This window comes from Cuculus canorus, chromosome 20, assembly GCF_017976375.1.
Source record: "Cuculus canorus isolate bCucCan1 chromosome 20, bCucCan1.pri, whole genome shotgun sequence".
In the NCBI taxonomy this organism is placed as follows: domain Eukaryota; kingdom Metazoa; phylum Chordata; class Aves; order Cuculiformes; family Cuculidae; genus Cuculus; species Cuculus canorus.
Window position 1 is genome coordinate 2,012,284 of NC_071420.1, and position 26,485 is coordinate 2,038,768.

Sequence of the window (26,485 nt, forward strand, 5' to 3'; positions counted from 1 at the left end):
CCAAAGGAGGCAGGAATCAGTCGTTGACAGTTCCTGCTAGATGTTCTCAATGGTGCAGGCTTGGACACGGCTGGTGAAGAGGCATTTCAGAGCCTTGAATTTAGCCCCCAGAATTTTGACTTTCAGGGTATATATCATAGGGTTTCCTAAGCAGTTCATGGTTATTAGCATGGCCGTGAAGTTTCGGAAGATGTAGACGCCTGGGTAGAGATCAATGCGGCACCGACGGTTGGTTGCATCAAATATGACTCCTGCGAAAAAAGGAGCGTAGGAGATCAACGCCAGGAGCCAAATGAAGATACTGGTTCTGGCAACCTGGATCTCGGCCGATTTGTAGGTGCCGGTAGCTTGTCCACATGCTTTCATTCTCAGCTTTCTCTTCCTCAAGATGATAATGATTCGAAGGTAAGTGAACAGAGGTATAATAAAAGCCACCACAACATTTGGAACAGCGATGAAGATGAGGTAGTCAACGCAAAACGGACTGTAAAGGACAGAGAGGTTTTCTTCTCTATGCAAGCAGTTCCACCCCATCAACGGCAAGCAGCCCAAAAAGAAAGCAAGGACCCAGTTAATTAAAACTATAGCTATGGAATGGCATCTAGCAACCCTGAACCTCGTCCTCATGCTTTCAGCCACAGCCAGGTAGCGTTCAATTCCAATGCTTACCAAGTTATAGATGGTGGATAAGATAGACACAGTATATAATGAATAAGGTGCAAGCATGTCCTTGGATCCAAATATTGTAATGTCAGGATTGGTGATGAACAGCATTGCAATCCAAAAGCCAGAAAAGCTGGTGAAGAGATCAGAAAAAGCCAAATTGCAGAAGAGTATTGAGATAGGCTTGTGCAGATCCTTTGTCACCATTCTGGTGAAGATGACTGTGCAGTTGAAGATCACAGATGCTATGTTGATGGTCAGTTGAGGGATGCCCAGTGCAAGTACCAAAGAATGGCTCCAAATGTTAGTGTGGTTAGCAGTGCAGTTTGGATATCCATTCATGGTGGAAAATCCTAATTTCAACCATTAATGAGTCTGCTTTAGACATCCCGTATTCCGTCAGAGATCATGCTACACGAGTGTTGCTGCCACCTTATTCTCCAAGCGAAGAATGAATCCTGATGCACGGCTTCCGTTACCACATCATCGTCATGAGTGTGGATTAAACTTTAACCACTCGTGTTTTTTAAATATTTGGGTTACCAACTCAGAGTGTAGCCAATTACCTGTAAGCTGCTAGGATAGCCAGAAGTGGAAAATATATTTACTACTCCACAGGTGATCTGCTTAAAGCAACCTTTACAAAGAGAAAAATCTGGATAGTTCTTGTGAAGGTGAATTATCACATCAGTAGTTTAAAAGTCTTTGAGGATATTGCGAAACGGAATGAAAGAGAATTCAGCTTAACTTCACAAATGGAATAGTTGGATAAAGGATGAGGGAGTCAGAAAATGGAGAGGAGTTATTTCTTCTTTTGGAAGGGGTGAGTATGTGACAACCCAAAGAGCACCGCTGCTGTTGTGCACTAACCTGGACCCCAGTTCAGAGGAGGATGTAAGTCCTAATTTCAGATCAACTCTCGTGACACCGCAAAACTTCTGAAGTGTTCAAGACTGAGCAGGAGACAACAGAACCAAGTCGTTCGCTGGCTCTTGCTTACAATTAAGCTGATGCGGCCAACAGTGGCCGTTTTTCTACGCACAGCTAGATCATATCTACAAAACAAACACCAATCTTATATGCCAAACGATATGATAAACTAAAATATGATTAGCTAAGGGCTTTTCTTTAGTGGAATAAATAATATACATCAAATATACAGATCCATCTGAAAAGCCTACAATGATTCAGACGAGGGAAAAAGCCCTTTGGGCGTATATTCCATGCTATTAGACAGCAGAGGGCACTGCTGGAACAAAGAATGCAGTATACAATGGGGAGAATGGGGATTTAGGACAGCCGAGCAGTTCAGGTGAGCAGCACATCAGTATATCAATACCAACAGCACTGTGGGTATATTTTCTACGCAGAAGTGGCGGCTGTCGTTTGCTCATGCTGAGGGTGGTTGTCCCGGTGTCACCCCACATTCTGTTCAACGTGCCCTCGCACAAGGAGAAATCTCCAGCACGCCCTCCCTGGCATCCCCCTGCGAATGAGCACCTTTCCTTTTGCTAAATTATCCAGGTAAAGCCGTATTACCCACAGAGTTACTCCCAGTTAATTTTTTTTACTGTTATACTGGCAAAGGATTGATTTGCGTTAGTGACAATTTTATACCGCGATATTGCAGAGCGGCTCAGCTGAGTTTATGGGCTTTCCACGTTCAGCGCTGCCGTGTGATCACTATAGCAGCAATTCCAGCTCTAAATCTGTATCACTGTGAACTGTACAATAGTTCTACCAGAATTTACAACATAAGGCATTCGTGCTGAAATGTTTGGCTTAAACAGGAAAATTCCGTAGCTTTTTCTTTTCTATTGATGTTAAAGCGTATGAAAGTATATTGAGGTTAGTGTGCAATTAGTAGTACGCACTTACATGCTAGAAATACTTTATGCAAATGAGTAAAAGGTATTTCACGTGGTCACAGGGAAATGCAAAGAATGATTATATAGAATTAAGGGATGAAGAGCAGTCTATTCAAAAAGTAAAACATCCTCAAAGATATCCTGATTACTAAGAAGAGTACATCCATGAACTTGGGCTCCTAAGTGCCCAGGTATTCCTGAAAATGCCGCTCGAAATTGTTCTGATTTGAAAATCTGGTGTTCAAGCATGAAATACTGAACAACATGAGATCAAAATGTGAGTAAAAATAATATCAAGTAGTAGAAACAGCTTTTCACAAAAGCCTCGTAATCTTATTTCACTAATATAATTATATAAAATTAACATAATGTTGCTACATTAAAGGAGAAAATATTATTGTGGAAATCACTTTTTTAGAGTGCTTCAATGTACAACCCCCCATTTGTATATTCCAACCCTATGTAATAAAGTTTGAGCTCTCAAAGCTGGATGAAAAGTAGTTTGAATTGAGAGCACTGTGTGAAAGAGGGCTGCTCCATAGCCCCATCTCTCCGTACCACGATCTCGATTCAAGGTTATTCTTATATTCCCGTATTCTGGGAATTTAACAATCTTTCTTATACTTATGCTCACAACACACCTGTGAAGAAAGAGTGTTATCTACATTTTATGAGTAGGAAAAGAACAATCACTGTATTTGTTTTAGATCACGACGAAGTCCAGTACGGAGGGAACCTAATCTTATCTCCTGTATCTCAGGTTAACTCTTTAAACACTGGCTGTGCCTTGCTGCTGGCAGCCCTTGGTTGATATCTATCTAGATTTTTCCTTCTACAACACCTTTTAGTTCTATAATCTTTATATTTCTTTAACCGGATGTACAATTTGCTATCACTTTGCTATTTATTATGAGTAGTAAATGATATTATTTTGTATAGACTTCAAAGATCCATTAATAATTATCTGCCAATTATGCCTGTGGAGAAGACAATAATCCTTGAACATGTTGAAGAGACTGAGAAAGACATGAGAAGCCTTGGGCTGAATTTTTAATGACGATTCATTTCAAGTGGCTGTTGTGGAAAATTTCACGTCACGCAACTGAGTTTGCAGTTTCAGAAATGCCCAAAGCCTGTAGAGCTCAGACCTCCACAGGAACCGCGAGTGCTCAGCAGCTCTCGGAACAACAGAACCCGGCTGGGACGTGCCCAAGGTGATTTCAAAACAGGAAATGAAGTTCAGGAGCTGTGAGTCTCAGTGCTGTGCAGTAACCCTTAGACAACATACACTTTTACCGTAGCATGGTGGAACAGCAGTACTCCACGTCCTTGATGCTGAGAGTACACCGAGAAACTTGAGTGATGCCTGAAACTACAGGAGAAAAAGCTGCATCGATGAAATGGAAATAAGAACTCCCCAGCACAATTAAGTAGAGATGATTTGGTGTTACTTTCAAAGTCACATACGTACACTATACATGCGAGAAAAAGAGGGCACTGAAAGGATAAGGGGTTTAACTGTTCTTCCCTGCCTCTTTCTCCTTGAACTCACATCCAGTTCCCACTTCTGTTGTTGAAACACCAGCCCTTGTTTGCTGTGAAATGCGCAGCTCAACTTCCTCCTCGGTTGTCAGTGCGTTCCAACAACAAACCCCACCAAAGTGCAGGCAACACACAACCAGAGCTGAAAACCAGCAAGTGACAGGCAGGCTGGCTAAGGGTTGGGGAAGATTAATTCCTACTTCAGCGAAGCCTTGAGTCAACACCATCCATCTGCTCAGTCTTTCAATGGACATCATGAGGCCTGGAAATAGAGAACATTCAGGAAGGGGAGTGATACAAATAAGGACCTTATTTATCAAATTTATGTTTTAATTTATGCAGATTAAAGTCTTCCTCTTTGGAGAGGAAGACACAAAAGGGATGTATGATCTCCTTCCAAGATTTCTCTGAGATGTTGTCAAAACAGAAAACTCTCTGCTCCTCCTCCAACCACTCTCTTTGAGGAATTGTTGCCTCACAGGTTTTGAGTTATCTGATGTCCCAGCTACGCTTTCACGGCCCTCACCAGCGACGTGAAGCGAAGGCAATTATCAGACTTGAATGTCTCTGAGTGCTGTTTAATGCTACATTAGCTGCAAGCCACAAAACGATGGCAAGGACAGCTTGGTGCGAGAAAAGTCCTGCAAACCGGTCCCTCTCCTTGTCTATGCACCCTGAACATTTCTCTGAGATGCCAGAACTGTTATTTTCATCTTTCAGGAACTTGTATTATGCTGTCTAAAGGGAGACAAACACTGATCAATGCCTGAAACCAAGGCTGTACCGTAAACAAAGCCTTCCACCTATAATTTATATGTAAAGAAGCCAGAGCGCATCTTGACCCTTTAGCCACGAAACAGCCCACATGAAGGGCATCTTCCTTCCTAAACAGCCACAGAGGCACTCCGAGGACTCTTGTTACAAGAAAGCAATGGTCAGAAATGCAAGTGCTTCAGAACCAGGCGAAGCAACGAGGCAGGCTGTAAACACACAGAGCTAAATATACAGCTTAGAGGCACACAGCCTTCAGGATACGTCTTCATAAAGTTAGGGAATGTTGAGCTGCACGCTGCCAGTGTTCTCATCACTCACCAAATGAACATTGTTACTCCACAGAAAAGAATAGTGGTTTTACATCAATATTAGGAAAAGGAGAGAAGTTAAACTTTACCAATGATGGCATCACATAACACAGGGTCTAATCCTTAGGTACAGCCTAAGAGGGATAGTGAGCAGTTAATGCACCGGAGCTGAGCAGATGGCCAAATAAAGAGCTATTGCAAGCGCTCCTGACTGTTCCATGGAAATGACCTGGTACTAGAACAAGGTTCCCAATAGAGCAGACTCAGGGAGAATCATAACCAGCCCACATTTTCATGTGAAAGGTGAAGACTTCGCTTGTGATTCACCAACAGCTACAAAATCCCAGAATTCCTGTTCAGTGGTGAGGGACCTTTAATGAAGAAAACTACATCATACCACTAAATGAAGAGCATTTACTGTGTTCTATCACTCTGAAGGGCAGGTTTCCCAATCACCCAGCGACTAAACATGAAATTCCTCTCTGTTTTAAGTCTCTTGGAAGTCCTTCCCTCTCCCTCTGCAGGGACAATTTCTCCCAGGTCAGCTCATCCATAGCAGGACTTGGACTCAAGTCAGTCTTATCCTCACAAGCTGTTAGATCTTCTTTCTAGGAGCAACAACTCAGCCTCCCGGCACAAAGAGTGGTGCCTCCGCCTTGACTTGGACTGGCACTTTGTGTGCTTGTGGCACGGAGTCAGACGCTGCCCGCTCTGCTCCCCTCCCGCCTGTGCTGCTGGGACATGGGGAGACGGCAGCCGCTCAGCTGGACTTCCTCCCTTCGGCACATGGTAGGGTCATTTGGCTCAGACCCGTGGAAGCTTCATTACCCGTCACGTCAGCCCCTCCGAGCTTCCCATGAAGCCCTTTGGTAGCAGCAGGCTAATGTCAGAGCTCACGCCGTTCAGGAGCCAGGCTGGGGGGAACATCTCCAAAATCTTTACTGCTGTGGCTCTCAAGCCACAAAAATAAGTGCAGTTTTCACCATTTCTGTTATTTCCTCCTGTTCTTGCCTGTCCTGTAGCTATGGATACAACTGCAGTCGTTACATCAGAAAAAACGAGCCTTGAGCTCAGTGATCTGCAATAGACACCCCTCATCGCTTTGTCTCTTTGCTTCTCTGACAGAGATCCTCGTATGTATTTAGGTTCAAGGTCCAAAGGTCTTTATGCAAAATCCTCCTACAGTGCAATTGCATTAAAAATTATTCCTGGATGCCAAGATGTCACTGAGAACTGATAACCAAGCGTCTGTCAGGTTTCTTTAGATTAAAAAATTGATATCACCTGATGTGTGCTCTGCTGAAATACAGTACAGTTCAGACTTTACGAGGAAAGAAAATGCCTTTCCCTGAGCGTGCCTTCACTTTCCAGCGCAAATGCTTAGTTGACATGACTGCAATGCAGTTTATTAGTGCTTTCATAATGACAGGCTGGAAGGTTTACAAAAGAAAATACAAAAAAAAAAAAGAAAAAGAAAAAAAAAAACCCCACAAAACCAAGAATCTCGATTTTCAGGATCAAAACTTCCAGCCCTCAGATTGTTCAGTCCTAAACAGAAGGTTCCTGAGAACTAAACACAGATAGAGGAAAAAAATATCATCAAAGAGCTTTGGTTCAACTCCTTTACTGAAGACCATCCCCAGGAAAGAATGAGAAAAGCCCAAGAGTACAGCGTCTTGTAGGCGCCCTTGAAGGCTGCCATCACCTGGCAGCGCCACGTTCCCACCCCTGCTCCTCTCTACGTGCTCAGCATGCACCTTGCTCAGAGAGCTCCACCGAGACTGCCAGACTGGGAAGTGAAAATATGCAACCAATTCCCTTATTGTTCTTGTCACTGCAGTAACTATTTATCTTAGCACCATGTGCTAGGCAAATCATCGTCTGTTCGTGCTTTAATCTACCTAATCCGGGATGGAAAAACACTACCCAGCAAGTCTTCATTGTTGGAATGTTATTTATAGCCATCCTTCTTATGAATAAAAGACCTGCTCATAAGTCAGCTGTCAGATTTCCCGTTGTTATTACGGGTCCTGGTCCTGTGCGACCCAACTACTGACAGCAGCGTGGCCATGGCCTTCACCCGGGAGCCGGCAGCCGTTGGTAAAGGCAAGCAGTGCTCTGTTGGCTCCTCTTGGTGATCCAGCCCTTGGTGGGTGGCCAGGCTTGCTCAACGCAGCCGGCGTAACACCACTTCGCTCCGTCCACCCTTTCACGGAGGAGCACTGGGTCAAGCAAGCCGGTCTCCTTCTTGCCCCCAACCCAGCGTGTGGGTCGCATCCCCATAGACAGAGAGGCGTTTGCAGAAGCCGATGAAGAAGTTGCATTCCCTCTTTTGTCTTTTTTTTTTCCTCAGCTGTATCAAAATCCAACCCCAAATGAAAAAATTAAAATAGGTCTATAATAGAGACTATAGAGAAAAAAGTGAGAGTGCGGCTTTTCTGTACACACCTTTGTTTGTTGAGCATAAAGCCTGGGTTGCCTCTGAATCTTTCACGTGGAATTAAAGCATTCAGATAAGAAAGCAAAGGGAATAAAAAAAGTAATTTGCATATATTACATTATAGTACCAGCAGCAGGAAAGATAAGAAAAAATATTTTAAATATATATATATATATATAAAAAAAGAACCCCCACAAAGAAACAGACAAAAGGTGTGCCGTCTGCTACTTTACTAAGTGCAAAAGCTTATACAAGTAAGGTGTCGGTATGCCACCTAATAAAAAGGAAATCCTGTATCTGCACACAGAAGTTCCATTTTCCAGCCTCCCAAATCCATTCCAGTCCTGAGCAGCTGTTTGGAGGGTTGCAGGGTAGGGATGGGGGGGATGAGGGAGCCTTTGTTTCCCTGGGGTTTTTTGAAACTAACCGGTAACCTTAACAGATTCACAGTCAATCAAATATCCTGTAGGCTGTCAGGAAAAAAAAAAAAACAAAAAAAAAAATTGCAGCATTTTAGTAATAGGTTACTAAATGTGCAAAGGTTGCAAAGTGTCAGCGATTCCCTGCAGGCTGCTTGCTCGGTGCTGGAAAGCCTCGTTCCTCTTGCCATTCATTTGGGAGAAATGAATAAATTTAGGCAAATGAGGAGTAGGGTAAATCTGGAGAAATTACAAAGGGGAGGAGTTCACCCTCCTGGCTATGGCTTTCAGGTCTGTGCAGGACTACTTACTCCAGTATAAAACTGAGAGCAGAAATATGATCACATACTAAGGAGTCTAATCAATGCTGGTTTCAACACTGAGCCTATTTAAAATAGATAATGGAATTGCTGTTCCTTGTTCTGTTCTCTCTGCACATTCTCAAGACAGAGGTGGCAGGTAAGTCCTTGCCTGCTCTTTCTAACCCCATCTACCAAGGTTACTCTTATTTACGATTTGTTTCTGGGCATCAGTACATGCAGTACAGCCTCTCTAATGCTTCTATGTGACAAATGAAGAATGTTTGATTTATTTCTCTGCCTTTTATTATGTGTGGTAAAATAAAGTAGAGACTTCTCATGAATGAATGAGTGGGGATTTTTTTTTTTTCCCACCTTTAGAGATCCTAATTGCCTTCCTCCTCCAAGAAAAATCAATGAGGTTTGAATTGATCTCTATAAGTTAACTATCTATGTAGATTTTTAAAAATAAAAATGTAATTTCTTTATCTGGAAACTTCTTAAAACTTCAGAAAGCTTGTTTTAATTTTCTACTCATATTGCTTTGCCATTTTGATATAAGATGAAATTCTTATGACTGCCTACTGAGAAAGAACAGTATATCTTTTGCTGCATTAGCCCAGCAGATCCATCTATTTTTGCACTCTGGGCACTATGTCCATAAGTACACTACGCACGTACAATGACTATTAAATAGCGATCTATAATTAGTATTGGAAAATGTAGAAGGTATTTATACTTCTCTTAGATCAGCAATGTTGTAGCATTGAACAAATCACCTTTCCTATGAAAATATCAGCACACAGCCTCAAAATTAAAGATAAACACTGCAGTTCTTAATAGTGATGAAGGGTCTGTTGTTGGCACTAAAACAGACTGGACTGCATTAAGGGAAGAGAAACAATATTATCAGGAGCATCAGAGGGGAGCACTGCACCAAGAGCTGTTAAAGGGACACGGTTTGAAAGCAGATCAAGATTCAGTGGCCAGACTTAAAGTAACAGAGGTCTGAGTTGCTCAGGAAGTGCCTTAAGGAGCACAGCTGAACACTGGGGACACGGCAGCGCTCCCCAAATCTTCTTTCTCTGTTCTCAATTAGTCCTCCACACCCGTGACTCGGCAGCTCGCCTTTTCCAGCTTCTCACCTGACAGTTCAAGTACGTCCCCTCTCCTCTCGGCTGCATTTTGTGGCTATCCTCTCTCCAGAGGTTTCCCACATGTGGTGCGGGTAAACAGAGGCGCAAAGAACCTTTGCTCTTCCAAAGTCAACAACAATTGTTTACTTGATATTGATTACCGACCGATTAACGCTTTGCTAAATTTCCTGCTCTGTTAAGGGATTTATTACAAGATCTTGAAAGAGTATTTAGAAACCCCTCAGGGACTTTATTAGATTAGTGTTAATAATTAGTGCTTTAGCAGATGGAAGTGAGGTAGGGGATGTGTATGACGTTTTTTGTTCTTTCTTTCCCAGCTGTCATTATTTCTACTTTCTTCCCTGAGAGCAGAGGCAAACTGCGCAGCTATTAACATGCAAGAAACCTGCTCTCTCCCCTACTTTCTCTTCCAAACGTTTTCCTGAGCTAGAAGCTTCACAGGATGCACTATGCTAAGTAGGAGTCTAAATATTTCAAGAAACCTCAACTTCTGAGAACCAGCCTGAATTATTTTTTGTTACGTTTGGAATTTTAAATAAGAATTTCCTTTCTATTTTGCCACTCCTCAGAACTCGGCTGAGTGATGCCCATTTACCATAGTTCATTTAACATACCTCCACCAGGGCTGCTTTTCCAATTCGAGCAGCCTCGTTATTCACCACACTGAAATAGTCAATATGAATGATTGATAATCTTTCAGACTGCTTTCAGCCTTGCCCCGTCTTATTAGTATAGCAGTTATGTTTTAAAGTTATTACTAGTAGTCCTTACAGAGCTTTGTAAATGAGCAAGCCTGGTTACCCTCGTTTGACAAAAGGGAAACTGAGGCACATTTGTGCAGCCTCTGCTCAGAGACAAGCCGATACCAGGAAGAGAAACAATCTAGCTTGACTATCTCTCCAGCATCTCATCCACTGACCTGTATGGATCTCAGTTAGAATATTCCATTAATAGCTGCACTGATGCATCTCAAACGGCTTGCTTGATTCCTCCGAGGGATCGATGACCCTCTGGTACTGCTATTAGACAGGCAGAAGAGAGGCACAATGTCTGCAATGTTCCAACAGGAATATTCCAAAGTTTTTGAGAAAGAGGATTTATTGATATTAGATTCATTCTAATGCCATCCAGAGAACATCAGTTGTAGAGGATCAGAATATATCTCCATCTAGAAGCTTTGCGGTGGGGTTACAGCAAGATCCTTTCCATGTTATGGAAAACTAATATTCTTTAAGAGGAATAGAATGAACCCCAACATGTTTTAGCCTTTGTCACAGACCAGGAGCCAGCTACGAGGAGACATTCTCCCACAGTCCACACTCTAGAGCTCCAAAAGATTTATGAGTGATAGAACGCGATTCCTCTAGTTTTCTGTATTTCTACTAACATACTTTTAACTTTCACAAACATAAAACTTACTTAACCCTGCTGGCACTGATGCTGTCAACAGCAGTTCGCAGTCTGATGTTTCTTCAGGGCCCTTCAAATATGAAGCATAAATGATATCTCTATAAATATCATAAAAAGAGATGTTTTAACTTCTTCCATTTCCACTTCTAACGGTGTAGACTGCACACATATTTATATATATACTTCAAATTTATTTTAAGGTTGGCAGAATTGGAGCATGGGTGCACTTAGATGCACTCTGGGATGAAAAGTTGCATTTTCAGTTGTTTAAAAACCAAGATAAATAACTGCAATATAAGACCTGGAACACACGTAAAAGAAAGTAAGACATAGCTGCTTCAGGCAGCAATCTATGGGCGCTTTAGGAAACATGGATTACTGCTGGAATTTTCTTCTCTCCACCCAACTAATCTAACAAATAAGTAAATATAACTGACAAGCGGTCACTGACAGTATCTCAAAGCAGTTACCTCGACTATCTCAGCAGAGGCTTTGATCTCAAGTTATGGTCTTTGTGCAGGACACGTTGCTCAGGACCTCCTTCTCTTTTTTTCTTGCAATCAGCCAAGCTGCCAAAGCAGACTCAAAGGCCTATCTGAGTCTGCCTACCATCATCCATACATATCAGCGTAAGGCATCGTTGTCAGATCCACCGTACGCAAGAAGAAACAAGAGCTCCCACGTGTTGGGTTGTTGAGTATGCACTGAGAGCAAGAGATACCCACTTTGCGTTCCCCTCTCGGTAGAGCTGGGTGACCTGCACAAGCAGGCTTCAGGCAGCAGAGAATTTCCTAGCTTTATCATCTGTGCTGAAGCAGAAGCAGCACTTAGTACTTAAGGTACTTCTCTAGGCTGAACAACCTCAACATGCACTATAAGATCTCTGCTGAATCCAACAACCGCCCCTCATCCCCACGTGTGACTTCTGAGCTGCCGAGGAGCGGTGGCGTATAGTGATGAACGGCCGATATCAGAGATGAGATGAATTCTGATCTATCTATGCCTCGACGGAGGCTCTTGAGCAGACAGATATTTTAACCGGGGCTACGCACGCGAGGACCTCACAGCCTCAAGTTAAAAAATCACTGTTCACCCGTTTGCAGCCCGATTCCGGTGAGACGCAACGAGCGGGCAATTTTCCATGTACACGGTGGACCCAATCACATTATTAATGCTCCATTTAAGGCTCAGCCTGACCAGCATGAGTACACTGCACTGTCATCAACTTGTATTAACTCACTGTTTAGCTGACCTCGTGCAGAACTGCAATGTGCTGCATCATCTCATCCCTCTCCAGCGTCCAAGCCAGGGGGTTCTCCTTGACTTCAGCTCTGGGGGAAGGAAAGGAGTGTGGGAGATGCCGTACAGAGGAGCCATAAGCAGGTGACAAGTGACATTACTTTTGCTTAAAAATTACACTGCTTTCTCCAATAGCAAAAAGTATCAGCGTAAGAACCGGAATATCCCTTATACACTGCAAGTTGTGCCCTGTGGAGGCACAATTTCTCCTAGTTTTTACATTTAGATTTTGAAGACTGGAAGCAGAAAAACCATTTTCAGAGACAGATGCTGCTGTGAAATACCTTTATCTAAGCTGTCCAAATAAACTCATACGAACTTTTAGGTCTTCAAGACATGCTGCAAGGCCCAGTTCCTCAGCCAGGAGTCTGTCTCCATGCAAGTGGGCTTTTTCCCCTGTTTGTGGCATTGCAGGAGGTGTTTTATTATGCTGCAGAATATATCTAATGGACTGTTATTAGAATTTTTAGTCACATTTCTAGCCAGCATCAGTCATCGTAAGCCCAGCACAAAAGACCGCAAAAGGAAAGTTAAGCCACAAAGTAATTTATTTAAATGAAATTTTAAAAATACTAAAAAAAGGATTTCTGAATTTTATTTGTCACTGCTTCTGTTGTAAATGAAGCAAAGCAAAATATCCCACAGAAGCAAATCACCTTAGCCCTGGATACTCTTCTTTTTTTCAAAGGCCAGCTTCCTTGTTTGATACAACAAATTTATGAGGGCACATATATATGACAGAGGCTACAACGATATCACAAGTCAAGGCCAAAAACATCTTCCTCTCTCTCTGACACAAAGGAAGTAGTTTGCAAGTGTTTATAGGGCCTGTCTAGAATCCTCTAATCTCTTTGGATTTTCCCTTTAGTTTGCATGCATTACAGATAAAGACCTCATTGAGCATATGATTTATGTATACATGTGCAAATTATAAACACGGTGTTCAGATCAGATGTGGTTATTTATAACGCTTCACTACTACAATAAAGTTTATTTTCAAGGCTAAGTCCCCATAACAGAGTGGAAGGTACATACGTGCAGACATATATCATTATGAAAAATAATATTTCCAGGTAAAAAGACCAGAAGAGAGATGAATGATCACAAACATTTGTTTTTGCATGCTTAGAGATAGACAAATCTAGGAGAAAACTTTTGGAACCGATTTTGCCTGTCAAAGTAGTTGATCAGTACTTCCTGAGGATGTGAAATACTTAAAAATGTATAAATAGATGTGTAGATCGGCTCCATTTGTGTCCAGCAACCTCATTAATTAGAAAGACAGAGTTAGATTCCAATTGCTTTTAAGTTGCTTGGTCCTTTGTACTAAAGATAAGAAGTTTCACAAAGCAAGTTAAAAATAGAGCAAGCCCAATACAAACCAAAGCTAAAAATATACTGGATGCAAAACCAGCCTATGGCTTTTTCATAGAAAAGGGCAGCCTGCGCTCCACTGCAAAGCCAGCAGTTAAAATAGATTTTAGAGATGGATTTAAACTGGAGGGCAATAGAACAAGAACGAGAACTGTGGCATCCCAGCATCCCGGGCTTTCTGCAAAGCAGAGGCGCAGGGGAGCGCCGTCGGCGCTGTCTCTCAGCAGAGAACGAACGGTCAGCTACGACGTGGCTGAAAGAGGGTGACAAGAGATCTAAAGGGGCAAACAAAGGAGTCAGTCAGTGAAAGAGAAGGGATTTTCACTAAATAACAACAGAGGATATTCTTACTGTCTCAATGCTTCGGGCTGTCTGGGTCATAAAGGCTATTCACGCTTCAAGAGATGAAATATAGTTAATAAAAATACCTAACCGTTAACGTGTAACGCTGGTATTTCCAATCGCTTTATCCAGAAGGACAAAACCTGTTTTAATAACTCTTTAGTGCAGGTGGACAAAATAAGGGCAGTTTTCAGCTGCCCCGAATACCACCCATTTGACGGCACCGACTTCGAGCCGTGGGCTTCCAAGCAGCAGCTCAGCAGGTCCAAGTAGGGCAGTAAGCAGGGAATAAGTAGGACAAAGTAGATTTAGGAACTTTTATGGAATTCAGGCAATCTGACCATGGTCCAAAGAGCTGAAGGGTCTTTTCCTAGATCACACAATAGCACCTTGGCAAAGGGCTAAGAGCCTGGCTCCCAGCCAGAAGCACTGTCCTCCATCCAGCTGTGTTAGTGAACAGAAGAGGGAGTTCTCAACTGAAGGAATTTTTTGTCCCAAGTTTCCAAGGTAGGCTTGATAGCTAAAACAATTGAAAACATTTACAATAAAATGAAAACAATACGCAATTGTATTGTTTTCCAGCTATTCTGGTGCCAAGAAAGAGCTTTGGTCAGGAAACCAGTTGTAAATTTGACAAGGAAGAAACAGAGATAAGTAGGGCTGCTCACTTGCCAAGAGAGACTCCCTAAATTTAACTGTCTTGAACTTTGTGAAGGAAGAGGAGGCCTTCAGCCCAGTTCAGCTCTACTCTAAATTAAACCCCAGTAAGGCCAAGGGAACACCTTTGACATGGTGCATCTCCAGTTAGATCAAGAATCCATAATACAATGTAAGAACCAGATATAGTTGATAACGCGGGAAATAGTAGTCCAGTTATACATGGGTACTCAATGTGGATGTAAACTGAATTACATTACTTCCAATGGTGACAACGATGCAAATGTCTCTATTTAATGCCGATCAGACAAGGAACTTTAGGAAATCCTGACTAGTATCGTGTGGATGCTCACGGCTTAACTCTCATGATCCGGCAAGCTTTGGGAGTGAGCTACGAAACTCTCTGGGGCAGCTGATATCGCCACAATGATTTCAGCACCTCAGCTACAAAAATGAACCCCCCTCAAACACCAGCGCCCCCCACCTTTCTAATGCATTTTTCTGGACAATAAAATAAACAGCAGGAAAAAGAATGGAGGAGCTGAGGTTTGATCGAAAGAACGGTCAGGTGAGAGGGCTGCAGGATGGAGGCTGATAGGTACTGAGTTCCTCTAAAAAAGGGGCTTGAGAGAAAGAAAGGTAAGAGAGTCTGAAGTGGAAATCATGGAAGGGTGAAGGATACGTTGTCAAGAATGGGACAAAGGATGGATGAAGCAAGAATAGGAATTACAGATGATGAAGGAACTATTTGAATGATGTAAACACCAGGGAGGGAAAAGAATTGTTTAGGGTGGTCCAGTGATATTTCTAGGAGTGATGGGATGCAGATAAGCAACTGGAAAATGTAAGCTATTAAACAGGAAACATTTCCTGACAGTGAAGGTTAATAGACTGTGGAAAAGTCTCCTAAGGGAAGTGGCAGGAGCCGCTCAGACAATTAAAACTAGACTAGACAACATACCTTAGGGCATAATCGTGCCTAAGACCACAGACAACTGACTGGATGAGACAAGTGTCTTTTCTTCTTGCTTCAGAAATAAAGCCATAAAGCCTAGGGAGAAAAAAGGGCTATTGTAAATGCAAAATCCCTGTAGGTAGGGAGGAGTCATACCTGACACAAATCCAAATGCAAATTTTCCTTGTAATTCACGCAGGGTGGGGCAGTTTGGTTCCTCCTGAGCAGCAGCTACACAAAAGAACTTGTGCTTTAATGTTACATTCCTACTAATGAAAAAAACTCCATCTAATTCACAATAAACATTAATTCATTATTTGCTCAGGCATTCTGCGATGTTTAATTAGTTCGTTGTTTAACGTCTAACAGCTTTAAGGACCTTTTTCTCAGAAACTGCTGAATTTATATCCTGTTCTTCTTCACTGATACCATCCCACTTTCTAAACCACAACTCTGAAGAGCATTTGATAGAAAAGTTCTTTGCTACTTTGTGGACATAAGGAAATTTGCAAGAATCTTGCACAAAAGTAGATGCTAATTATTTAGTGTGTGTTGCATTTGACAGAAGAGTGGAAGAATACTCACCAGTGCTGGAGTAAGGCAGCAGTAGCCACCTGAGGGCTGGATTTTTTTTTTTCATTTTTATTTTTTAACCTTTTTCTCTTCAGCATCTTCATGTGCAGTCTGAAAGATTTTTCAGTGTGCTCCTGTGTTGATCTACTAAGATGTGACTGAAACTCACAGGCTTCAGAGTCTGCAATGAGCATGAAAGGCTCCATGACTCACTTCCACCTCATTCCTCTGGTACAGAGATATATTAGAACCACTGACACTATAATTTGGTGATATTTACCTTCCCTCAGGTTTCCTGTGGCTGTCCCTGATTGTCGTGTTTCTGTGGTCACCATCTAAAGGCTCCAGGACTTCGCTCCCAACAAACAATGATCTTGCTGGACTGACTCCTAATCGTGAATCATATTGGCCATAAAATTCGATCTGTATTAGAGTAATACTTTAATGTTTACGTCACGATCAAACTCCCGTTGTGCAAGGCACTGGTCAAACCTAGAACAATAGACTTTGTTCCAAGAAGTTACAGTAAACAGACTTGAATACCCCAACCGACCTTGATTTCTCACTCAAGGAGTTTCCTCTCTGGTTTAACTCCCATGTCAAAGAGTTTGAGGCCAAAGCTTAGCAGCTGATCATCCTCTCATGCCACATAGAGGCTACCGCCTTCAAACACTTGTCTCCAGGTTATTTCCACAGCTTTTTCTTCTCCTGAAGACTCACGCACATATAACTTGCAAAGAAAGCCTCCTCCCAACGTACAGCCCGTATTAAAACCTATACTGACCACTGGGCTGGAGGTCTTGCTGAAAATACGGCTGCAGTCGTTCACCCATGCACATACTGACACATATGAAGTGGAATCGAGCATCGTGAAGGTTGGCTTACCTGGTATTCGTTAGGCATTTATTGATTAAAATATCAATGGAAGCTCTTGGTGACATTCCGTGCTTGGAACTTGTGGTTCTGCTCTTTCCCAGCAGAGATGAGCAATCGCTCAGCGCCGCTGGAGGTCTGGCTGCTATCTTGTGTACATCGGCCTGAAAGAATGCCACAGTCTGGTTTAGAAATGGCAGATCCTAAAGCTGAAGTTTGTGTATGTTTGGAAGTGCAAAAAAAATAAACCTTGTCAAAACCGCTTTTTTATGATTACAAAATATTAGTGGTACAACAGCGTAGAAATCACTACAAATCACTACAGTTATGACAATACAAACATGGCCATGTTTATTTTTCTTCTCAAAATTACTTAACGTCTGCTAAACTAGAAAGTGAGTCAACATTATTTACAGCTTTCAGCATAAATTTAATTTTCGTGGGATATGAACTAGAATAGTATCATTTTTTCTAGGTTATATTAATTGCCACAAGCTCATTCAAGTCTCTCTGTTGTTATTGCAAGCCACACTTCATAGCAAGGCTCTATTTATAACTTCTTCTAAATACTTAATAGATGGATGGTATCACTCTGTTACTGATACGAAGATAAAAGCAGTTATGAGCCTTCCAAGCAGATGTATTATAAAGGGCACAAATTACGGTACTTAGCAATCCAATGGCATGACGCCTCCATAATAATCTCTAAAAATTGATTAGCCACTTATTAAAATGTCTATAATTTCCTAATCACAGGCAAAAAGAAACTATCGTATCAATCATGATTATTAGAGGTTTTGAATTGTATTTGATTGAAGTTAAACAGCCAAAGAGAACTCTTCCTGTTAATGTCCACTTAAACTTTATTACTCTTACAACCAACCATCAAAGCATGCTGCGATAAATAAAATAGTCCTTGGTTTCCTGGGTAGATGAACGCTTGCCTAAGGTTAATCAGCTCCCTCCTTCTGAAATTCATAATCCTTCTGACAAAGAAAAAGCAAGATTTAGATGTTCTATTGAAAACTTTTTCAACCACCTGTGTGGGATCACAGTGGAGTTGGAATGAGAATCCTTCATTTCTTTCAGAGATGAGATTCCTCACTTCTTAAAATTCTTTATTGCACCGAGTAATCTTTAAAATAGTTCCTGGAATGGGGTGAGGTAACTCGTCTTGTGCAAGTGAATCTACAAGCATGCGGAAGGATGGCAAGTACAGAACTGATAACAGGAAACTCATTTTAACACTGCCTATATTCAGATGTGGAAATTTTAGTTTGAGAAGTTTCTGAAGCCAAAGTCTCAAAACCAAATTATCTAGAACTGCAACCCAGCCAGAGCTCTAATATTTCACGGCAGCACAGTTTTTGGAAGGAATATTAACAAAGGGAAACGGATTCATTCAAGACCAGGAGGAGATCTAGAGAGAGACAGAGCTTGCTACTGCAGGATTTATACGGTCTCTTCTGGATTATTTGACGTTGGAACCCAACCAGGCTCGTTGGAGGGTGCACTGCACGCTTTACAGCTGACGCACTCACCCCTTGCCAACCACCCTTGTTTATAGTTTTAAGAAATGAAACATCTTACTCTAATAAAATTGGACAGACAGAAATAAGAACCTATCAAAACTGGGTGGCCAGTCCCATCATCCTCAGATGATCACAGGCTGCAACTCCATTTCCCATCGGCTTTCTTGGGGGACAATTTGTACAGCTTTTCATTAATCTAATTTTCAGTGTCTGATTGGTTTTGTTTCAGTTGGAAGCCACTGGTGCTATCAGCCGCAGAAGCTTGAACAGCCACACTGTGAAGGTACTGCTAAACGATTTATTTTTTCTAATCGTATTAGTGTTTAGATTCTTCCCTTTTGCAAATGGCCTCTTTATAGAAATTATGTAAAAATTCACACAACTCAGCATTTAATGCTGCACAATCATCCGTGCGTCCTGCCCAGCCCTCCCTGGAACTGACTGTGCTGGGAACCGCATTTCACTCCCACCACCATCACTTTCGTGGTGTTTCTATATTTTCTGTAGTTCAGCCAGACACAGCGGCAGTTCACTTTCTATTTTACAGTCATTTACTTATGCATATTTTCCTTTTAAGCTTAAAAGAAAACTCTTGGCGCACCTAAAAAAAATGATACTTTTAAGAATGCTTCTGTATTAAATTCCAATATCCAAAGACCTTTTCTTCTAAGGTGTCTCCAGTTTCCCAAGCAAGAATACGGTGACTGTTGGGTACTTTGGCTTCACCAAGGACTTGCAGTCTACAGAAAAAGATTATTTTCTTCGTTTTTAAACAGTGCCTCGACAATGGCATCTGATAGACGCTGCCTGCAAAGGAAATAAACAATCACCCATCAATATTGTCACCAAAAATATCACTTATCAAGAGAGCCTTAAGCCACTGGATTTTGAAGGATATGATGTGAAGGGGTCTTCAAAATGGTACATAGAAAATAATGGACATACAGGCAAGTGCTGTCAATTTATTACTGTTACAGTGGGCTTTGCTTGTGCCTTTACTTGGAACCATCCATTTGCTTCTTCCATGTCCTGGGCAAGGTGTTAGATTTCATTACTGCTACTTAAAAGTAAGGAAGAAACAATAAGATAGCCCCCCTATATTTCAGAATTGAAACCTTCCGAACACCTTCTGAACCAAGCCTTCCCGGGAACTCTTGGGAATTATCTAGGCTTTGAATTTTAGACATAGTCCTTGAGCGTCTCAGCAGGAATTGGTTCTGTGCACACGCAGAAACAGAACTCAAGATGTGTGAGGAACCTCTAAATCAAACAACCTTTAAGCTAGGATGTGGGTGGTTATAGGGGTTTAGGGCAACAGCTTTGGCAGAGCCATTTAATTTCTATGGAATGCTCCAATATCCTTCATTTCTGGGCTTGCCCTTTCCGACCGTTGCTTCTGCCCAAAACAACCCAGGAAAATCATTGAACCAGCGGCTCACAGTGTTTGTGTCTTACTGGTTTGTTAAAATAATAAGCTGAAATCTTGGTTTTCAACCTGTTTTCACTGCACATAACCTGATGTGAGCTGTAAGTGGCAAATGTTTTCCTAACATAAAATGGAAAGGCAGGAAGGAAGGTAGACAGCTGGGTTGACTCTGACAGCTGGAGATTCTAGCTTAAAATATCAGTATTTTCACAGACCATAAGAAAAAAACCATGGTTTGACTTTTCATCATTGTATGAGTTAACGACTTCATTACAGAACGATATTCTGGAATCTCTGTCTTACAGTCACTGCTCGTAGAAATACCTTCTACACAAGAATTAATATTCATAAGGATTGGTCAGAATTTTCATCTTTCCCAGACAGGCAAAAGGATTAGGTTTTTAATCTGGGCTTTTAAAATTTCTTCCTTCTGAGGGAAACCAATTACTGTGCTACAATGAGCACAACGCTGGACTGTTATTGCTTAAATTACAGCTGCAATTAGAAGCTCTACATGAGATTAGATTATCATGATATTCAATGATGTACAGAGAGCAAAGGTCAGTGTCTCCAAGTCCTACAATCTAAATAAACAAAGCCAACGAAGATATGTTACTCATCCATTTGCAGATAAAAAAGCAAAGTGACTAAATAACTCACACAAGCTTCACGCTCGTTTGGGATTCAGAACAGCAACGAAATCTCTGGGGCTTCAATCAGGTCGAAACAATCTTTCCTATGGAAAGAAAATACTGTGCGTAATGTAGAGGTCTAAATAAATAAATATCAAAAATAGACTCCAAATGTCTCGGGGACAGGAAGTGATGGTGATTTATAGACAGAAAAATGTCTCCTAAGAAAATTTTGTTTTCCTGTTAACAACAGATCGAGCACCACATTAAACAGAGATAATGACTGAGATGCTTAGGCTTATGTGGCGACACTGCTCTAAATTAAAACAGAATACATACGATGTTTGAACTTAATAATAGGATCTTTAAACCCTGCCTAAAATAAATGTTACAGTGCAGACAATAGAAGATAAAAGCGATGCTTTTAAACCAGATAAACTGTCATCAAGTTTCCTTTTAAGAAAGCTTTCACAGAGAGTGTTCTATCCAAAAATGAAGGAATAAGGGGTCTTCTGAAAGGCGTAAGTAGCTCTGGCTGGGGTTATAATGGCAGTGGGCAAATTCCTACAAATCCCCTCAGAGCAATCAAGCAAGACAGTTTATTCCCCCGTTTTCTTCAAAATGCGATTAACTCATGATACTCCAAAGGATGTATCAATGGATGCCAGGAATGCGTACAAAACCCTTTTCCCGGGGCAATCCAAAGCAGCACTTTGACCTTTTCCTCCGTTTTACACGGAGGAACAAGTACCATCAGATTTATTGCATTTATTATTATTTATTCAGCTGAAGTCACGGGCACCTCAGCTCTCCGGCAAGGGAGGCTCTACACAAGTCATTGAGGTTCACAGAGCAAATCCTACGCAGCAATGGGAAGAGAAGCTCCAGGTGGTGCCGTGTGTTACTGGGAAGCAGGCTATGATATTTCTCCCTTTCATCTCAGATTAATCTCAGCATTTTGTAAGCATTCTGCTTCTTCAGAGGTGAACTTCTAGAACGCTTGGCATGAAAAAACGAGCCAGAACTTTAGGATAAATGTGAATCTCAAGAACACGCATCTCTTTAGAGTTAAACACTATTAATATATGATCTGATTTTTTTTTCTTAAACTTATCTATTTGTTTTCCTCAGTTAAAGTAAAACTAAGTACATCCCCTAAAATTGGAGGTGGAGGGCTGGAAAGAAAATACAAAGCAATAGAATTTCATTTTCACTGGGGAGTCGAAGCTGTGCCACAATACCTTCCAGGATCCGAGCACAGCATAGATGGAGAGAAACAAGCCATGGAGGTAGGTGGGACTTTGTGGATTACAGCTTTAATTCGAGAACTCGGGCTGTTTAAGATATTGCTGCACAAAACCCATTGGCTAGTTCTACTATGAAATGCTAAAAGTGGACATAACCAACCAAGGGCATGTTGCTTGCTAACCAGAACACGCAGGAACTCACACTGGTGTTGCACAGCAAAGGCACAGGAGACACAACAAATCTGGAATTACGCAGCCTTTCAGCAGCAGAAATATTTCAAAGTCTCTGCAGTCCGATTACACTCCCACACTGCTTATTCAGATTATATATTCATTTCTGGGACTGTAACCACGAATTGACCTAAGCAATCAAAAAAATCATTCTTCCCAAGGGCAGATAGGTCACCAGTGCTGATACCCACGGACTGGTGGAAGGAAACCAGTCCCCCTTTCTAACAGGGACATAAACCCCTGCCTGTTGCGCTGCCCTGACCGAGAATCGGGGGCTGCAGCAGCCCAGAGCGCTTCCCCTCCTGGTACACACGTGGGCAGGTGGGTGGCGTGAGACACGTTGGGGTGAATGAAGTTTCAAATTATGGTCTACTTACTGCATAGCACCTGCCTCAGGTCAAGCCCCCGGAGCTGTCTGTCCGTCCGTCCCCAGCCTGGGTGCAGCAGAGCAGCTCAGCGGATGCCGAGAAGCAGCCAGGCTGCGCCGGCAGCACCCACCTGCAGAGGAAAACCAACTAATCATTATCCTTGACTATTGCGTTACAGCTGCATATTGTTCACATAAGAGAAGATGCTTCAAATATAACAGAAGCAAAGGCGAAAGAAGACGGTGTGGCAGTGTTAGCATTCTTTATAAAGGTTGGTAGCCAAACTTTCCTTTGTCCATCTCAAACCCACCATGCAGTTGGCTGAGTGACCCTCTGTGTTAATGTCACAGCAGCCCAAGACCTGAGCCCCCGTACCTTCTGCAGGCATTCAGCGCCGGCATTTAGTTCTTTTACCCTTTTCTATATCCCACTTGCTGTTCTCTTTTAGCCTGGTGTTTCTCTTTTTTTTAAGTCACGATTAATTTGAAGCAACCGGTTGTTGAGAAATGCATAATTTCAAATAAAAATATTTCCATTTCAGATTGAAGAAGAAAATAAAAACTATGAAACCCTAATTAGCAAATTAGACAACATTAAATACAAAGGTAAGACACTTGTGTTGGTCAAAATGTAACATATATTTATTTCGGGCACATATACTCCCAGGTAATTCACGGTCCAACCCTGTTCTAGTTGTAGTAGAACTTGTTGCTTGGACGTCAAAGGGTAGAGGTTAGTTGTCAAACACTCCGAGTATTGCAGGTAGGAGAAAATCTGGTTCTCCACATTTGCAGTGAAGACACCCTCCTGCCCTGAGAACCAGAACGAGTATTCCTGCTTCCTCAGGAGGAAGCAAAGGGAGAAGAAATACTCGCAGGGTATTAACAGCAGAGTGTAAAGTTGTGCTCCGCTGGCAGCTGAGGATCTCAGGCGCAGGGCAGAGCAGCTGCTCCCGGCGCGAGGGAGGCGGGCGTGGGGATGAGGCTTCACACAGCCACCAGCAGCAGCTGCTTGTGATGGAAAATGTCAACAGTACCCACAGCCACGTGTGGGACAAGCGGTGTTTCCACCTGATTTGTCTAGGGCAAACAGCAGACATGGACCCTCTGCCGCTGAGTTCTCTTCTCCCACCTGAGAAAGACCTTGGAAAGTACTATCGGTACGAGGGCTCTCTCACCACTCCCGACTGCTATGAGGGTGTCATCTGGACGATATTTGAGAAGCCAATCGAGCTCAGTATTTCTCAGGTAAGTCACAGAGGGGCGGCTGAAGGGTCTGCTCGTGGTCACTCCGCTCCTCGGGCTGCCTGCTCACGCGCACGATTGAACACGGGCTTGTTAGCTGCTCCACTGCTTTGTTCCTAGGACACACACACACTAATGCTTGGCATTAGTCTAAATACGTGCCAGTTTTTTGCCTGTATTAAATCACCCCTCTGAAAATGACAGGAAAGGGGAAGGAAGGGGAAATGACGATGTGAAAGCCAAAAAACCCCACAGGTAATCACCCGGCTCAGGGCTTCAGCAGCAGCACTTCCACTCTCATTATCTGCTCCCCCACAATTTCACTGCTTTTCTCCTATTGTCATAAGTATTGGGATACCAAAACAGGAGACTTAAAAGTGCAAACTCTGAGTCTTTCAGCATCAGCTTTAAGCAACGTGCTTTTGTCCTACAGAGAGGAGCAGGAGGCTGAATCGTGACTGCCTCTAAAATACACATTGTTCAGCTAATAGAGTACACGATTAAAATATTCCGCTGTCCTGGAGTGGACTCAGCAATCCTACGAGCCAGCAGAGCCTGGTCGAGCGCCAGCATCTGTATTTTAGCTCCTCACCTGCCGTGTACCCATAATGCCTTCAGCCCCAGGGCAGTGCTCAGCCACACACAAGTCAGCACATCCCAGTGCCCAGGAGTGAGCATCCCTCGCTCCGAGACAGCTTCTTGCTGAAGCAGTTAGAAATTTGAAGCCAGGAAAGAAACCTTAGTGCTCTTCTGTGTGTCACTGTGATGTGATGGGCAAGGACAGAACCGTGTGCGTCAAAAGGACTGGTGTAACCCGGTCCTTGAGCGGGATAAAGCATTTGGCTCCCACAGAAAGGAAGCCCTCATGATTTCCAAGGCTAAAAGAAATCAGCTGTTGGTGACCTCTGGCAGAAGCCTCCATCACGTTGTTTCCTGTGAGGTTTAATGCATTCATTTGGTTCGAAACAATGCCGCAGAGCAAAGCTCTGCTGATCTGTAATATCACCATCTGCAGTATTCCATGGAAAAAAATATTTAACCATCTATTCTCTCTTCAATGTCTGCAGATTGCTCAGTTCTCAACAGTTCACTTTGATGGGAAGAACTCCACAAACATGGTTGAAAATTTCCGGCCCGTTCAGTTTCTGAATGAACGAAAGGTGTACTGGTCCAGCGCCAGCGTCCTCCCGCCTCCTGCTAAGATTCTAACGTTGGTCCTCGTGCTTACGTACATCCTGAGCTCTCTTTCCCAGTGAAAACTTCCCACCTCATTCAAGGCTCTGGGCTTTTTGGAGTTTGTTTGGGTTTTGTTGCTGTTTGATTGGAGATTTGTGTCAATTATTCTCTCTAAATACCAACTCATGAATCACAGTTGAATACAGAATTTAACCTTTTCCTCCTCAGACACTAACCAAGGACTTCTGTTGCTGCTCTTATATAAAATGAAACCCATTGCACCAAATGATGAGATTTCAAAGGAACCGTAAAGATGATGCTATGAAGGTGCAAATTTAAAAAACACTCCAAGAAAACATTAGGATGAATCACCTGCACGCCTAGACTTAACAAAACACAACACTGGAAGGACACCTCACAAGCTACACAGAGGGTCTACAGGAGGAATCTGTTCTTAAGTGCCTATAAAGGGTTTTGCTTGGGATATGTTTACATTCAGCATTGCAAATCAGGAAGACAGTAACAGGTGGAGCAGTTTTTATCATTCCCACATGAAAGTACAACACAGAGCAAGAAAAAAAATGGTCACACCCGATCGAGCAAATCCAGGTCATCCCGCGTAGTGAAGGATGAGTGACAAATTTCATTTGTACCAACACAATTCCCACCCCCTCCAATTCCCACCCCCTCCCCTTCTTCCTTCAGAACACCTGAAGTTGATTTTTAGCTGAGGATACTGGATTCCCTTCATCTAATCTGCCCGTTTGGGGTTTCAGGTTTCTCTGCTAAGCTTATTTATTCAGCCTAGTACAGCATCTTTCTCTGGGATGCCCACGCCTGATACGATGTGCTAAAAACATAAAGGGAATATCAACCACGTATATCAATAGCACATCTGGGGCAATTCCCTCTCTTTGGAGGGCTGCGTTTGAAGCGTGAGACTTTGATGATCCTTTACGGGTTTTATTTGCTTAATAAAATGAGACGGCTCAAGAACTGCCTCTTTCCAGCATCACATTTTAGAAGCTTTTAAATTTCAGTTTAAATATTTCAGCATGAACTTTTCCCTACAAATCCACCCCCCCTCTCCTTTATTTTTGTACATACCTGTAAATTATTCGCACATGGTTAGGATTCATAGTTTTTCCAAGAAGATGGTTGTGATTTGAACTGATTTTCAGATCTTACACTATTACTTATAGAAAAGCTCGATACACTTGGAAATGGAATTTCCTTATAATATTCCAGTTTTCTCTCTGAAGACAGAGATAACTGTTTCCTTTGGCTAATGCCATATAACGTGTTACAGCTTCTTTGAGAATTGTAGATTTTGGCTGCACCAAAATAGGATTTCACTGTTTGCAGACCTGTGTTTTTTCCTTTAGGGCAATGTTTGCAGAGCTGACTTTACGCTACTGGTATATGGCCATTTTCAGGAAAATCATGGCAGTGAGACTAATCACAGCTCAGCAAAGAAGAAAAAGCTGGGGGAATAATTATTTTCATATTTAACAATCAATAATATAAGCTTAAGAAAAACACGTGGGAAAGAAAATTCACTTTTTTAAGTTTAGAGGAATGATTTAAAATTTAACTGTATTTTTAGCTAACTGAAAAACTTTTGAGATGCAAACATAAATGAGAGATTAAAACTGAACAAAGACGTATATTTTCGT

At 42.2% G+C, this 26,485-nt stretch overlaps 2 protein-coding genes across 7 annotated transcripts; one reads left to right on the plus strand and one right to left on the minus strand.

Moving 5' to 3' along the window:
• LOC128854177 (lysophosphatidic acid receptor 1-like) lies at window positions 1-19,251 on the minus strand. Of its 6 annotated transcripts, XM_054085145.1 has the most exons (6): window positions 19,087-19,251; window positions 16,966-17,117; window positions 16,361-16,503; window positions 15,514-15,603; window positions 12,133-12,211; window positions 1,008-4,335 (listed from the first exon to the last, which is right to left on the minus strand). In XM_054085145.1, the coding sequence occupies exons 2-6, from the start codon at window positions 16,981-16,983 to the stop codon at window positions 4,327-4,329; spliced, it is 339 nt and encodes a 112-aa protein (XP_053941120.1). In that variant the 5' UTR covers window positions 16,984-17,117; window positions 19,087-19,251; the 3' UTR covers window positions 1,008-4,326. The 6 variants fall into 6 exon arrangements, with proteins under 6 accessions (XP_053941118.1, XP_053941115.1, XP_053941116.1 ...); XM_054085146.1 differs by lacking the exons at window positions 1,008-4,335; window positions 12,133-12,211 and adding an exon at window positions 12,782-13,828; XM_054085143.1 differs by lacking the exon at window positions 12,133-12,211 and having other exon boundaries at window positions 1-4,335; window positions 16,361-17,117.
• On the plus strand, window positions 8,200-26,485 carry CA4 (carbonic anhydrase 4). Its single transcript, XM_054085147.1, has 8 exons — window positions 8,200-8,473; window positions 18,715-18,768; window positions 19,262-19,432; window positions 21,675-21,832; window positions 22,568-22,660; window positions 22,931-22,994; window positions 23,473-23,636; window positions 24,701-26,485. Exons 1-8 carry the CDS (start codon window positions 8,416-8,418, stop codon window positions 24,887-24,889), a joined length of 951 nt encoding a protein of 316 aa, XP_053941122.1. The 5' UTR covers window positions 8,200-8,415; the 3' UTR covers window positions 24,890-26,485.